The sequence below is a fragment of the Aythya fuligula genome, chromosome 5 (assembly GCF_009819795.1).
Source record: "Aythya fuligula isolate bAytFul2 chromosome 5, bAytFul2.pri, whole genome shotgun sequence".
NCBI classification, from domain to species: domain Eukaryota; kingdom Metazoa; phylum Chordata; class Aves; order Anseriformes; family Anatidae; genus Aythya; species Aythya fuligula.
This window is the reverse complement of record NC_045563.1, coordinates 45,242,228-45,255,602: the sequence shown is the minus strand read 5'-3', so window position 1 is coordinate 45,255,602 and position 13,375 is coordinate 45,242,228. Positions and strand designations below refer to the sequence as shown.

Here is a 13,375-nt window from a genome sequence, read left to right as displayed (position 1 = left end):
TGATCAAAGTTTGAATGTGTCTTTTGAAGAAGGCTGTTATTAAAAGAGCTTTTATATAATAGTAACTGGTTAGTTTTCTTAGTACTACTGTAATAATAAATGCCTAACATATTCATGTCTCCGGATGACAGAACAGTTCTACAAATCATAGCTGATGCTCAGCCCTGAAAATGTGTTTTGAGAAGGTGTAGCTAGTAGCTGCTGAACAGTTTTAAGAAGTTGGTTAATGTATTTAGATGTCAAGTGTGAACCAAGCTTCTCCAGACAGCTCTCCTAATAGAATCTCACAGCTCTGTAGCAAGGCATAAAATGAACTCTAGTCTTCTTAATCCTGTGGCAGACCATCTTTTCTTGAACCGTATCTTTATATCTACAAGTAGATACTTCATAAGTCTCAGATTGGCCCATTAGTATTTTGTTCTTTTATAAGTAATGCTGCATCTTTACTAGCTAAGAGACTTCCTTTTGACTAAAAGGTCATCGATTTACATGGGTGAATTCTCGATCAGTTCTTTCTCTCTGACAAATTACCTTTAAGTCTTCTCAGTGCTGAAAAGTCTAGGGAATGCATGTGCTGACATTTAAAAAACTCTTCACATAATGCTTCCTGATGTTGGTTTCTTATTCCTTCTTCACTCAATTAAGGAGGTGTGGCAGTAGCCATGTGACAAAATACTAAATTTTGCATTTTCTTCCTACAGAAAAGGTCAGGATACCTTTCTGGGACAGAGTGAAATCCTTGACAAAAGATTTCAAGGGGGGAAAATATTAGAAGAGAAGAAAAGAATTTAGGCCAAGCTGGAAAGTGGGATATGTGAATTCCCTCAGGCTGTGGAGGGAATTAAATCTGACTCTAACATAACCCATATTCAAGCAACGCACTAATCATTAGACTATTATGCAAAAAAAAAAAAAAAAAAAAAAAGTGTTCTCAACAAGCCCATGATATATTGGATTCTTAAAGTGAATTTAGCATAGAAACATCTGAAATTCTGAAATCCAGGTGAATCTTTCCCTTAGACAGGAAACAATCATTTCAGTTTTAGACTGAATCAAGAGAACAGTATCACTAGGCAAATGTGTTTGCACTAGGCAAGTGCAAAATGGCATAGTTTTGTCTCTCTAACAGAGATTTTGTCTGCCTTGCTCTCTTCTATACCTAAATGCTGCCAAAAATTGCACTTGAAGTGCACAACCGAGATTTCCAAATCTCGCCCAACTCTTCAAATTCTTCTAAAGAAATAATAAAAAACATTTTTTTTATAAAGTAGTAATATATGCTGTGAAAAAGGCTGATAATAGAACTGTGATGAACATAAAATTGCAATAAAGTAAATTTCAATTTCCATCTTCAAAATTGTCATTCAAATAGTTCTAACTTCATTAAGATTTTAAATGCAAAAACTGAGCAGTTTCAGAAAATGTTTAATTTTAAATAAGATGGTAGAAGATAACATTAAACAAAACAAAAATATGAATACATGTAGACTAGAATGACTAATTTGAGAAAACTTTTTTATGGAGTTTTAAATATTTCTCACATTTTCAAGTTATACTGAAAATATTTTGATATACAGTAACTGATGTATGAGGCATAGCTAACCAAATTTGAATCCTCCATTACTGAAATGTGGACATTTGATTTGTGACAACACATCAAATTTTCTAAACTAAGCTTGCTAAATCAAAACTTTTATATATCAATTTACTTAATTTTATGTGGCATGTCAACTGGTACGTAAGATTATACTGTTGGTTTTAACAGTTCTTCGTGCTTTAATAAATAACGAATTAAGATAATTTTTCTCCCTTCATTGCAATTTGGTCAGTTTGATTAAGTTTGTATATTTCCCCCAGTAAGTTCTGTTACATATGAAGAACATCAGGAAGAGTAGGTGTAAGTACCTGCTTTTGGCATTGATAAGAGCTGTGAGTCTGTAAAGTAGCAATGTAGGGGTTACACTTGTCTCCAGTACTGACAATTCTGTGCCATACCAAAGGATTTCAGAACTCCTGTAGGTCATACATATACATACATACTTATATATATATTCACACAAATTGCTGAAACAAAGTCAACTTCATTCATCTCTGAAGACTGTGTATGTGCTTTCCCACAAACCCAAGGTGCTTGTGAAAGACACCAAAGACTCACTTCGTGGACAGGTATCCAAATAACCTTTCAAATATTTCTTTTCTTGATAATAAGGCTCCAAAGTCTAAGGTTATATGTAAGATTTAGCTCAGTGCATGATAGCTGCTCTATTTACTTCCAGTTACTGAATTGTCTGAACTCATTGCCTTGTGACCTCAATGGTTTTGATGCTTTAGTGAAAGAAACATGCAGGCTGTTTCTTGTTGACACTGAGTGGGCCCAAAAGGCATCTAGGTAGCATAGCAGGTAGAAAGTACCACTCCAAGTATTTCTATAGCCTACAGGATTTTAAAGATGACCTGTTCTCTTCTGATGGATAGCCAAGAACAGGTTCCTGGGAGATGGTGAGGCAGCAGATGTTGGTTATCCCAATTCAGAGATTGCCATGGTGACAGTAAAAGTACTAGGGAATCTGGATGTGCTGACTACTTCTTTATCCCGTTAATTATGCTTTGTTCAAGAGACCAGTAACAGACCCTAAAGGTTTGAAATAAGAAAATCCTAGCACAAGCTGACATGAAAGAAAAAATGACAAAAAAAAATGACAAAATATAATAGGATACTATAGGATAGTAGGAAATGTATCAGTGGACTTGAACAAAGTAGTTTCAATTAAAATTTGCTTTGACATATATGTATGAAAGTAGGATAACAGAAACACTGAAGGTGAAATAAGCTAAGTGGACAGAATTGTAACCCGCAAAAGGAGAAAAACAAGTAGAAGAGATAAAATGGAGACAACAAAAATCCAAATGAAATACAAAAGTATTTGTTATTGAAAACAAAGAAACAACAACAACAAAAACAGAAAAAGGAAGATGTGATATATTTACAGCAGAGAAAAACAGTAAGTCTCTGTATCATATATCTTAGACAACAGTTGTAATGGTAATACATTCTGAGTTTTGCAGTGAATGGAATTACCATTTTTCTCTTTTTATTTGTTTTCAATGTGTTTTGTCAGCTGACTACATTTTATCTGACTTTTTTTTTTTTTTTTTTTTTTTTATTGTAGATTTACTCACTGAACAGTGAATAGCTCTCTAGCACTGTATCTAAGCTCTTTTCCTACAAGCTCTGAGACTAAGAATATAAATAAAGAAAATCCCATTCTAGGACAGTGCTGGGAAAAAAGATGAAAGGGAAGGAGAGAGGTAGGATTAATCATGTAGCAGCCTTCCTGTTTCAGACTTTTAAGGTAATATCATTCATGGAAAAAAGACCATTATCTCCATCTTTAGGTATAATTCAAGTCTAATTAAATCAGTCCAGGAAGGGACTATAAACAGGGTTCATCTCATGTCAGAACAGCCTGGAACAAAGTCTCTTTGAGGTATACATATATGGATCTTTGTAAGTCTATTAGTGTGGCTTTTGTTCCCACATTTCTTTTCATAGGAAATTAGTTCAGACTAGATCAACCCAAATGATTAATCAATCTCGTTCTCTGACTGTTTTCAATTTTATGTGATTTTCCTGAGGCAGGGATCACTCATTCTGAAAATTGCCTAAGCATCTTGTGGACCACCTCAATCATTTGCTGTCTAAAGAAAACATTCATCAGCATTCCTCAAAGCAAGGGAAAAACGAAGATGTGGTTTCTAAGTTCAGCAAGAGTTTGAAACATGAAAAAAACATTTCACAAAGATGCAAAATTTTTGTCACTGAGGACTGAATCCATGGGGAACTGTGTACCCTTGGCAAAGCTAAAACCTGACTCACATAAGATATGGTCTTCTCAGAACACTGCTCCTGTTGTATGTCTGGATGCTTGATTAGGATGGTTACCCTCCCATGATGACACAGGAGCTCAAGGGAAGATGAGGAGGAAGGGAAAATTCAGTGCTCTGTATATTCAGGCAGCGGCTCTTGAGTCAGCCTGCTCCACCGGGGTTTCCCACAGGAACTCTACTGCACATGGCCCCAGCTGGTGTACTACTTCCTGAATAAGGGCTGGAGGTATTCCAGGGCCCCCTGACACAGAATGCATCCAGCTCTTCCCATGAGCTTTGCTGATATTACATAACTATTCTTCCCTTTGATAATTTCTTATAGCTGTACATCCATAAAGCTCATGGATCTTTACTAATTTTTATAAAATACATACCTAAGCTATTTCTAGAGGCCTCAGGTTCATTCTAGTGCTGGACTTTCATAAATCAATAAATAAGTTGGTAACTTTCCTTAAAGTATGGATGACATTCACTATAGCAGTTGAGTTTTATTATGCTCACCTAGTACACTAAGAAGACACTAACACGATCCAACTCATCTAAAATAAATGTACAGTTTTAATAGGCAGTGAGGCTCACAAAAGCTGAAGATAATTATCATTCTATAGAGTACAGAGTGTCAATAACCATGTTTTTGAAAAACCATCAAAGTGCAATTTATGTGATTGGACACAGCAGAAGTAAGTCAAAGTCTGTCAGTTACAAAATCCTCCTAAACATCAAAAAAAAACCACAACTCTGTATCTGCACCTGTCTAAGATTTGCACACTGTTTCTGCAATTTTATTCATCTTGACTTGTTGCTTCCTCATGGAAAAAAAATGGGAAAAATAAAAAAGAATGTTTTAACTATACACAGTTTTGTAAACTATATTTTTACTTTTTCTCCATTCTTTGTGTCTAGGGGAAATTGCCTAAAAATGATATCTGATCTTTCAAATTTAATTTAATCAGTTTTGGTTTATAATGTTTCCATGAGACATCAGCAGGTTTTAAAAGAGAAAAGAAATTACATTTATATGATAGACATTAACGTGTCTTTCTTGAGTAAAGGATCTACTGAGAATTTCAAAAACTGTACTGTAAAAAGTAAAAAACCTACTTGTGTACCCGTGTCCTATTTTGGTACCGGACTAGCATAAGTTTGTCAGAAGTCCAAGAACAGAGACAACAAAGTTACTCAAGTGCCTTCCTTGTTTTCTCACCTACATTTGGCAAAACTGTCAGACTGCAAAATCCAAAGATGAATTCTCTATTTTTTCCCCTTATTATTGCAGCAAAAATATCCACTGAAGTTCTCTGCCAATCTAACTTTGGCCCAGACCTGATAAACCATGCTTAACCATGAAAATGAATATAACTCCAATAACCTGACTAATTCATTCCTTTTCTTCCTCCTGAGACTAGCAGTACAACTCCCAGTCTTGTACCTTCTGAGACTCGAAAACCTGACAGTATGAACGAGTAGTGAATACATTCTTTCAGGTGCTGACAACTGAAACCAGATCATAACTTTTGGTGTCTTAAGAAACTGTTCATTTGTACCTAAAATTCCATTAAGAAACTGTTCATTTGTACCTAAAATTCCATTAGCAACTACTTTAATCATCTTGATGCAGAAACTATCCAACAGAAGGACTTTCATTCATTTGCAAACAGGCATTTCTACCAGGAGATTTTTACTACTCATATAAACTACCTTGATGTCATATTCACAGAGAATTTTGGGGGATGAGTGAATTGGGGAATTTCACTTCAAAGCTCCTCTAAATCTTTCTCTGAAAACTGAAAAAAAAAAAAAAGCTTTTAAAGTTTTTAAATGAGTGTTGACGAGCACCTTCTCCAAATACACACACACTTTCTCAGACATGTTTCCTTGAACCACTCTTTTATCTTCTTTAATACTTAATGGATGACATATTTCATTCCAGAAGTTGACAATGTTAAAAATGTGCTATTGCTTCTAGTTTTAGTGTACTGCAAAGCCACTGATAGCTACAGGCACTATAAGCGATATATGACTGAAGAAAAATGAGATTACTGCTGATAAGAAACAAGAGAGTTTCATATCTTAAAAGAGTAAGAAATCCAGCAAATATGATCCCCAGCAGCAGATACCCCTCAGACAGACAATGAAAGACAAATGGTGGAAAAGTACTCATTATGGCTTGTTGTTTTCTTCAGCCAGAAGAGCTATGAACCTAAATAGAAAATTGTCTGCATGGAGAAGTTCTACCTTTCTGAGAGAACACATAACCCCCCAAAAACAAACAGTCTAGGTAAATGAGTAGTAATTTCATTAAGGAAAAGTGATGTTACTGTGACCCACCTTCTTTGGTGAAATATACATTTACTCTGAAAGTGTTGCTCTTTTGAAGGCCTTCATGCTATAATCAATATTTACTGTAAAAATCAATTTAATGGAGGTGTAGTACCACTACCAAACCGTAGGCTGGAAATACTGTGCTAATCGTTCTTTAACAAAAAGAATGAAACATACGCAAATGTGAAATAATTCCTTCCTCTAAATATTAACACATCCCTGATACGAAAAGTAACATAATTTAAAGATGTCAATATTTCATGCTACTGTGCAACCCTTACCTTGTATCCTGATGATTTGATGTGCACTCCTCGCTTGGTCAGTGTAGATTTCATTCGGATGAAAAAAGAGCGCTCTAGAGTGTTGTCAGTGGTTAGTAAACTGGGGCTTGTAGATTCCACTAGGGAATAGAAAAAATACATATACACATAATTTAGATTTTATACATCCCCTCTAAGCTATTTTTCAGGTGCAATCCTTGAACTCACTAAAAATAAATGACTGATGGATGCTAAGAGTGTTGTAATCAATTTAACTCGTTTAGAAAATGTTTACTTAGCAAAAAAAAATGTGAAAAATATATGTATACTCAGTGTCTCATTTTGAAGTTTGTTTTTTTTTTTTTTTTTTTTCCCAGAGAATTTTTAACACAGATTTGCCTCATTAACTCTTTCTTGCACAATTTTGCTATGACTTGAATTATTTTGCTAGGTTATTGTTATGCCATCTTTTTAAAAATTATGGACTTCTTTGGAGTTTTAGAAAAGACAAAGTGTCACCAAGACAATTCTACCTGCTAAAAGAGGCTGCAAACTCTTCAGATCTTTATACCTTAGACCCCATTCCTTTCTTGCAGTGATATATACAAGTCACTGCTGCCTTGGTTTCTCCAGTATTGAGGGTTAATGATTATCAATAAAGAATCAAAGCAGCCTGCAGGCAAAAATACTCAGGTAAATGATGCATTATGATGATGATGATGACCAGCATCATACTTTTTAATTGTTGGTGACTAATTAGTCATTAATGGAAAGTTTTTGTTGTCCAACATCCTTCTTTAAACTTTAGATCTCACGCTTCTCACTTTCTCAACTATGACCATTTTAAATTAATAAACAAATAGTATAAACTATGATAAAATAGTGGGTAAAAGAGCAGTTAGCACCAAAATATTCCCTATACAATATTTATTAATGCTATTTTTTGCCCTGATAACCAATGCTTCCCTACCTCTCCCTTAAGTATCATTCATGGGAAAACTCTAGAGTAGGCTTACAATAAGCAGGTATTAATGGAGTTTAACTCACTTCTTCAATGAGTAATGAATGCTGAATAAAAAAGTTATTTTGAAATTATTTGGCTATTGTTTTGGAGAACCAACCCAGCTACTAGTAGAAAGTATTCAAGCACTTAAGCATTTGTTATGCAGTGAACAGAAACACCAAACCTTGTTTTTAAGCTAAGGATTTTATTGAATTGTCCTTGTTTTAATGTGGTCACTTTGTCTTGTGTTTGTGACATTTCAGGTCTATTGTGATGAAATAACTGACAACAGTGCTCCTTTCTTTAGTGTCTCTCTTAAGATTTTTTTGTTTTAGAGAGCATGAATTCGATGTCATTTTAAATGTACAGCTCTTTATCACTCAAGGGAAAAGCAGAGCCATGTTATATTTAGTACTTTCATTTCTTCTGATTAAATATGAATTACTATGAAATTTTTCTCATCATCTAACACGCCATAATACGCCAACAGCTTTTTAATACACTATATAAGCACAAACTTCTGCTCTAAGAGTTTAATTTGCCCCTCTAATCCAATCACATCAACCTTATTTCTCTTATCAGAGATTCCCATTTTGAATTAAATGAGCTCATTAGTTTTAATCAAAAGCAGAGAGATCAAAACTTAAACGTAAATGCTTTAGATCAGAACTGTCAGTCAGCCGTGCAGTTCTATTTTACTAAAACACAAGATCAGAGACCCTTAGAACCAATTTTTTCTCGTAAGGGATGCCAAGAGCTAGAAGATGCTATATTCCTTTTTTTTTTTTTTTTTTTTTCTTTTGTTGCTTCCAAGGACAGATTACACATTTAAGGTTAGACCTAATTTAGAGTATTTTTTTCATCCTGGTGGAAATGGAAAAGTATGCCATTCTGCTGTTGTCTCTTTCACATTTATTGGTGCTGGTCCTTGGAGACCTGAACAAATGTGAAGCCATCAGAATCCATGCAACAAACCTATCCTCAAAAAATTCATCTCTGTTCAGCAATATCACCTATGAAATGAAACTCTGAAAGGAAACATAAGTGTTTCAAGGCACAGGGTAGTGGAACCCTGAAACTGCAACCAGGGTCACCAGGGTAGTAGCACTACTGGCAAGATTAGGATCATTATTAATTATTATTATTATACAGTACTCTCCAGTGCAGTACTTAAAGAGTACATTAAGAAACCTCAGCATGGGTGCTTCCTGCTGTGTGAAGAAATGCTAAAATCAGCTTAACAAGTGTAGCTGTTGTAGTCCAGCACATTACGCTCTAGCACAGGCAATAAGTACAATATGTCCTCATGTGTTCTAATGGCAATTACCTAAACATATAGAACTAACATTAATTAAATAGACAATATCTCATGCTTGAAAAATGATCTGGCTGTAACACATATGTACCATGCCCAAGAAATCAAAATTAAAAATTCCTTTTCATACAGTTTTATGAAAGAAAGGAAAACAGCCGACATCTGGTATCATGTATATGGAATTGACATTTTCTGGGTTCGTGCCACTTTATATCATGAGTTTATCATTAGTTTACTGTTACTATAACTGGTACAAAACCTAAATATCTCTGTAAGTGAATGTTATAAAATGCATATAATTTATCCAGCATAGCGGAACAGTGAATGTCATATAAATATGTATTATAAAGTGTTTGATTTTCTTTAACAAGAGGTACCTGAGAGTGTATGCGTGAGATGGGATTAGTAACCTAAAAGTCCAGAACAGCTTATGAACAGCTTTCTGTATTTCTCTCAGGAGAGAACCATTGGGGCTGATAGTATAAATCTGCATTCAGAGTTGCACCTAGCCCTGGTAGATATGTAACAATGCTAACTGTGATTATGCATGCAAGATTTTTATAACAGGGTGTGTACAGAACACATCTATGGATGTCAATGAGATTTGCACAGGAATATATGGAATGTGGTCCATCATGAGTTCTCAGGAGTTGATCTTAAGTGCTTATCCCTCGGCCTTTTCATTTTTTTCAAATTATGTCAAAGGAAGTTAACAATCTGAGGAATATCAGAATGAAACTCCATAACAATTCATTTTTCAAGAAGTTGGTTTTCAGTTGTTGTTTTGTTTGTAATTTGTAATCTTTTTAAAAAAGCCTGAAATAAACAAGGTCCACTCTACTTGATACTGTAGTTACTGAAGCTGTCTTTTGTACTGAAAAATAGTGTGCCTGGGCTGAATTTCCTGAGTCTAAAGCTACTGTTGAATTATAAACCTCTGAAACTGTGAGTTTAGAATGCTAATAATATGATAAAAGTCAATGCTCACTGCGTGTGAATGAAAGCACAATACACTGTCAAGCTTAGAAGTATAAAAAATAAGTCTGGATTGTCTCTGCAAAACAGGTAATTGTGTACTCAGTTGGGAAAGCGCTTGCCTTTGTGTGTCCTTAAATTTCTTCATCAGGTACTACTAAAGGAATAAACCTCTTTTCTTTCCACTCCCAAAGCTGCTAAAGCAGTGCAAGACTTTTGGACGCAAAGAGTGTATAATCTGTTTTGAAGGGCATAAAACTGCAACCCCAATACCCATACAAAAGTGCCGTAAATGCTAAACATTAATTAAGAACCACAGAAACAAATGAGGATATAGTATGAACTAGTTACCAATTCACAAAATTATTTAGTTAACTCTTCCTAAGTCATTCTTTGTGAACCAGCATTGCAGCTCTAAGCCTTCAACAGGCTTTGGTTTGGGAATAATCTTGGGCTTGGGCCCCACAAAACGGTCATTTATCGTTTAACTTTATATGCTGGAAGAGTTCTTCTGACATTGGTGGAATGTGCATTGAGAGATAAACACGCACATAATTATTTGGAGGAATGAGGTCCATGGCTCTGATCCTGCAATGATCTGCAGATGTACTCCAGCATCTGTGTGGAGTCTAACTTTATGCTATAGAGCAAAACAATGTAAAACAATGCAAATAATTGCTATTACATAGCTATAGCACAAGTATCATCTCTATGACTGATTCACAAGCACATTCAAATTCAGATAAACAATTTGTCCCCCAGGAAAGAAATTGTTCCAAATTTGATTTATGTCTTAAATAACGAAAAGCTGACAAAGCAGCCTGAATAAATATTCACCAACTTCTGTTCTGCCCCCCAACCCCCATGCATTAAAAATAATTGAGAGGAGAAAAATAGCATTTTTTTTGCATGCCAAACAGATAAAAGATAGGCTTCTCATTCTTAGGAGGATCAGAAGTTACAGATGAAAAACCACACACTAACAGGGAATTTGAGTGGGCTGGTGGGACAAAAACTTATGGCTTAACACACAGGAAATTCTGGATTCGGTATCATTTCAGGAAGTTTTTACTTGGTATGAATTTATCTTCCTTAAAACAGGTGCCTATGCAGTTTTTAAGAGACATTTTTAAACACCATATATACAGCTCTTAAAAGAGAAATGAAATAAGAGAATATACAAAATAGTAATAAAAAGAGAGCTCTCTTCTTGTGTCATCTTCTACACTTGCAAACCACTTCACATATTTCTTAAAGTCTGATAATTCTTTGCACAGGAAACTGAGAATCATCATATTAAGATTAATAATTAGGTAATATAAATCTATGGTTTTCAGTCCGACTAGATGCATCTTTGCAAATACTTCTATTTCTTTTGTGCAGTTTATTGCCTGTAATCAGGCATTAAAGGACTTCTAGGAAAATTTAACCTTGGACAGTTAACTGTCCTGTTTTCCTATATTGCCTCTTAAGGTATGTTTTTAATCACAAATGTGACTCTCAAAAAAGCACCACTTCCAAGCTCATTCTCTCTTAGTAACTTACTGATCAAATTTGATCATTTTACAAGCTAAAAGATTGTTTTTTTTTTTTACCTACTAGCTCAGCAAATAAAATTCAAAAGCTTCAAGTTAAGACTATTTATTCCTAGTAAATGCAAGTTACTATGAAATTATATTTAGCATATGTGCAAATGCATGGTTTTAAGTGAAATGTGTTCAATCTGATTGCAGGCTGAACATGGGCAAGTACTGGAAGCTAAAACTTAGTCTAGCAAAGGTCCTGAAGACTCTTGGACTATTTGGATGAATGACTAAGGCGTACCTGAAGAGGGTTGATGGGCACAGAGCTAACAACGTCTATACATCTCATACTGGTTTGTTCAGAATCTTGCAAAATGGAAGACTATGTGAACTATTTCATTAATGTTGTAGGTGGCATAGAAGAGGCTTGTTCATTCTTCCAAGGCAATATTATTACACAGTACTAACAGGTATAAACTGTAGGAATAATATTTTTGCTGTAAGCTGTCCCAGTTATGAACAGGAACAGACTAACCAGATTTTGATCTTGGAGGAATTCATAGTACTTGCATAGAACTTGGTAAGACTCTTAACTTTTCAGTTTTGCTATTTACTGAAAAGCTGAAGAACTTAAGAATTGGACCCAAGGCTTTTGTTGACTTAGTTCTCATCTTTCCATTATACAAGGGGAATACTACTGGGTGCTAGCCAAGGCCTCATTGAGAAGGGGAAGGCTCAAGGCAGCTTCTCCAAAATAAATGGAAAGAACAATGACTTCCTCTAAAGAATTTATTGCTAAGTAATGTTTTCAGACAAGATAACTGTTTTTTTTTTTTTTTTTTGTCATTCTACCTCCAGTATGAAGACAATTCACTTTTCATGACCTATAAGACTATTAGAAACTTGAAGGCATAAAAACTTTAAACCCTATCAGACTTCTCTTGAAAGTTGTTTCTTTTAATGGTCTTTTGTTGTTGTTGGTGGTGGTTTTGTTGTTGTTTTCCTTATCCCTCCAAGTTTTCCAAACCAGCAAGTGATGAGATGAGCTGGTATCTCAGGTTAGTCCAGTTAGATGGTCATTACATAAAATATTTAATTCTTACAAAGAATTTGATATTGAAGCCTTACGTATATTTCTTTAACAATTTTTACATTTTCAGTAATGTCTATATTTATATACATGTGATTATTTTTGTAACTCAAATCTGTAACTACAAGGCTACATTCCATATGTGAAGGAGTACACAGTTAAGCACAAACTGGGAGAAAAAGTGACTAGCTCAGATACATGCAGCCTCTGTCTTCAATGTGATAAAAGTATATGCATTCTGGCAAATCAGTGGAGTAGCAGTGAATTTAGATACAACAGCCAAAAAGGTAGAACAGGCTTAATATCTGATCTGTCTCCTGCACCATGGATTTACAAGAGCTTAGAATTACAAAGAAATATGTTAACTTGAACTGCCTGGCCATGACAGAGCTTGATTAATATTGTTAATTTACATAGTTAATCCTGTCTTTTTGATATGTTGAAAATTTCCTCCAAAGGAAGTAGTGAAAATCTCAATGCTTGGCTATATAAAATTCAATGGGACAAACTAATAGAAATACGATAGTAGAACAGTCATTTCAGGGATGGATTCTGAGTGACCAAAGGCTTAATTTGCCCACACTTAGGTCTACAGTGTTTTTGTGAGCTGCTCGACAGTGAGATGTACACAGGAATGATGGTTTCACACAGGACCTCCAGAAGACCCAAGCCTTCCTGGAGTGGCCAGAAAGAATGGCCATGCGAGGTGTGTTGTAGCACAAGTTCTCCGTCTTTGTGCAACTTAAGCCATAAGAGTTTGGTCTAGCTCCTATATGAGTAATTACTAATGCTATGAAAAGACTTCAGTCAAGCTCCTGATTATTATTTTATCATTGTGTCTCTTCCTTAGGGCTTTGATTGCACATGCCACAATTCAGTCTGGTATGTGTGGTTACACCAACAATTGAAATGTGCTTGTGCTGTTCCCCAAAATAAACCAGACTTCACACTAACTACTTTTATGGTAAAAGTAAGCCAGAATAATCTAAAGGATCCTCT

At 35.0% G+C, this 13,375-nt stretch overlaps 1 protein-coding gene across 4 annotated transcripts in view; it reads right to left on the bottom strand.

The window, feature by feature from the left end:
- Positions 1-13,375, bottom strand: part of NPAS3 (neuronal PAS domain protein 3) — a 611,440-nt gene that overhangs the window by 51,004 nt on the left and 547,061 nt on the right. For all 4 annotated transcript variants that reach the window (XM_032187821.1, XM_032187822.1, XM_032187823.1 and 1 more), the window contains one exon: positions 6,492-6,610. In XM_032187821.1, coding sequence (XP_032043712.1) covers positions 6,492-6,610 — 119 coding nt within the window. The remainder of the gene's footprint in view (positions 1-6,491; positions 6,611-13,375) is intronic.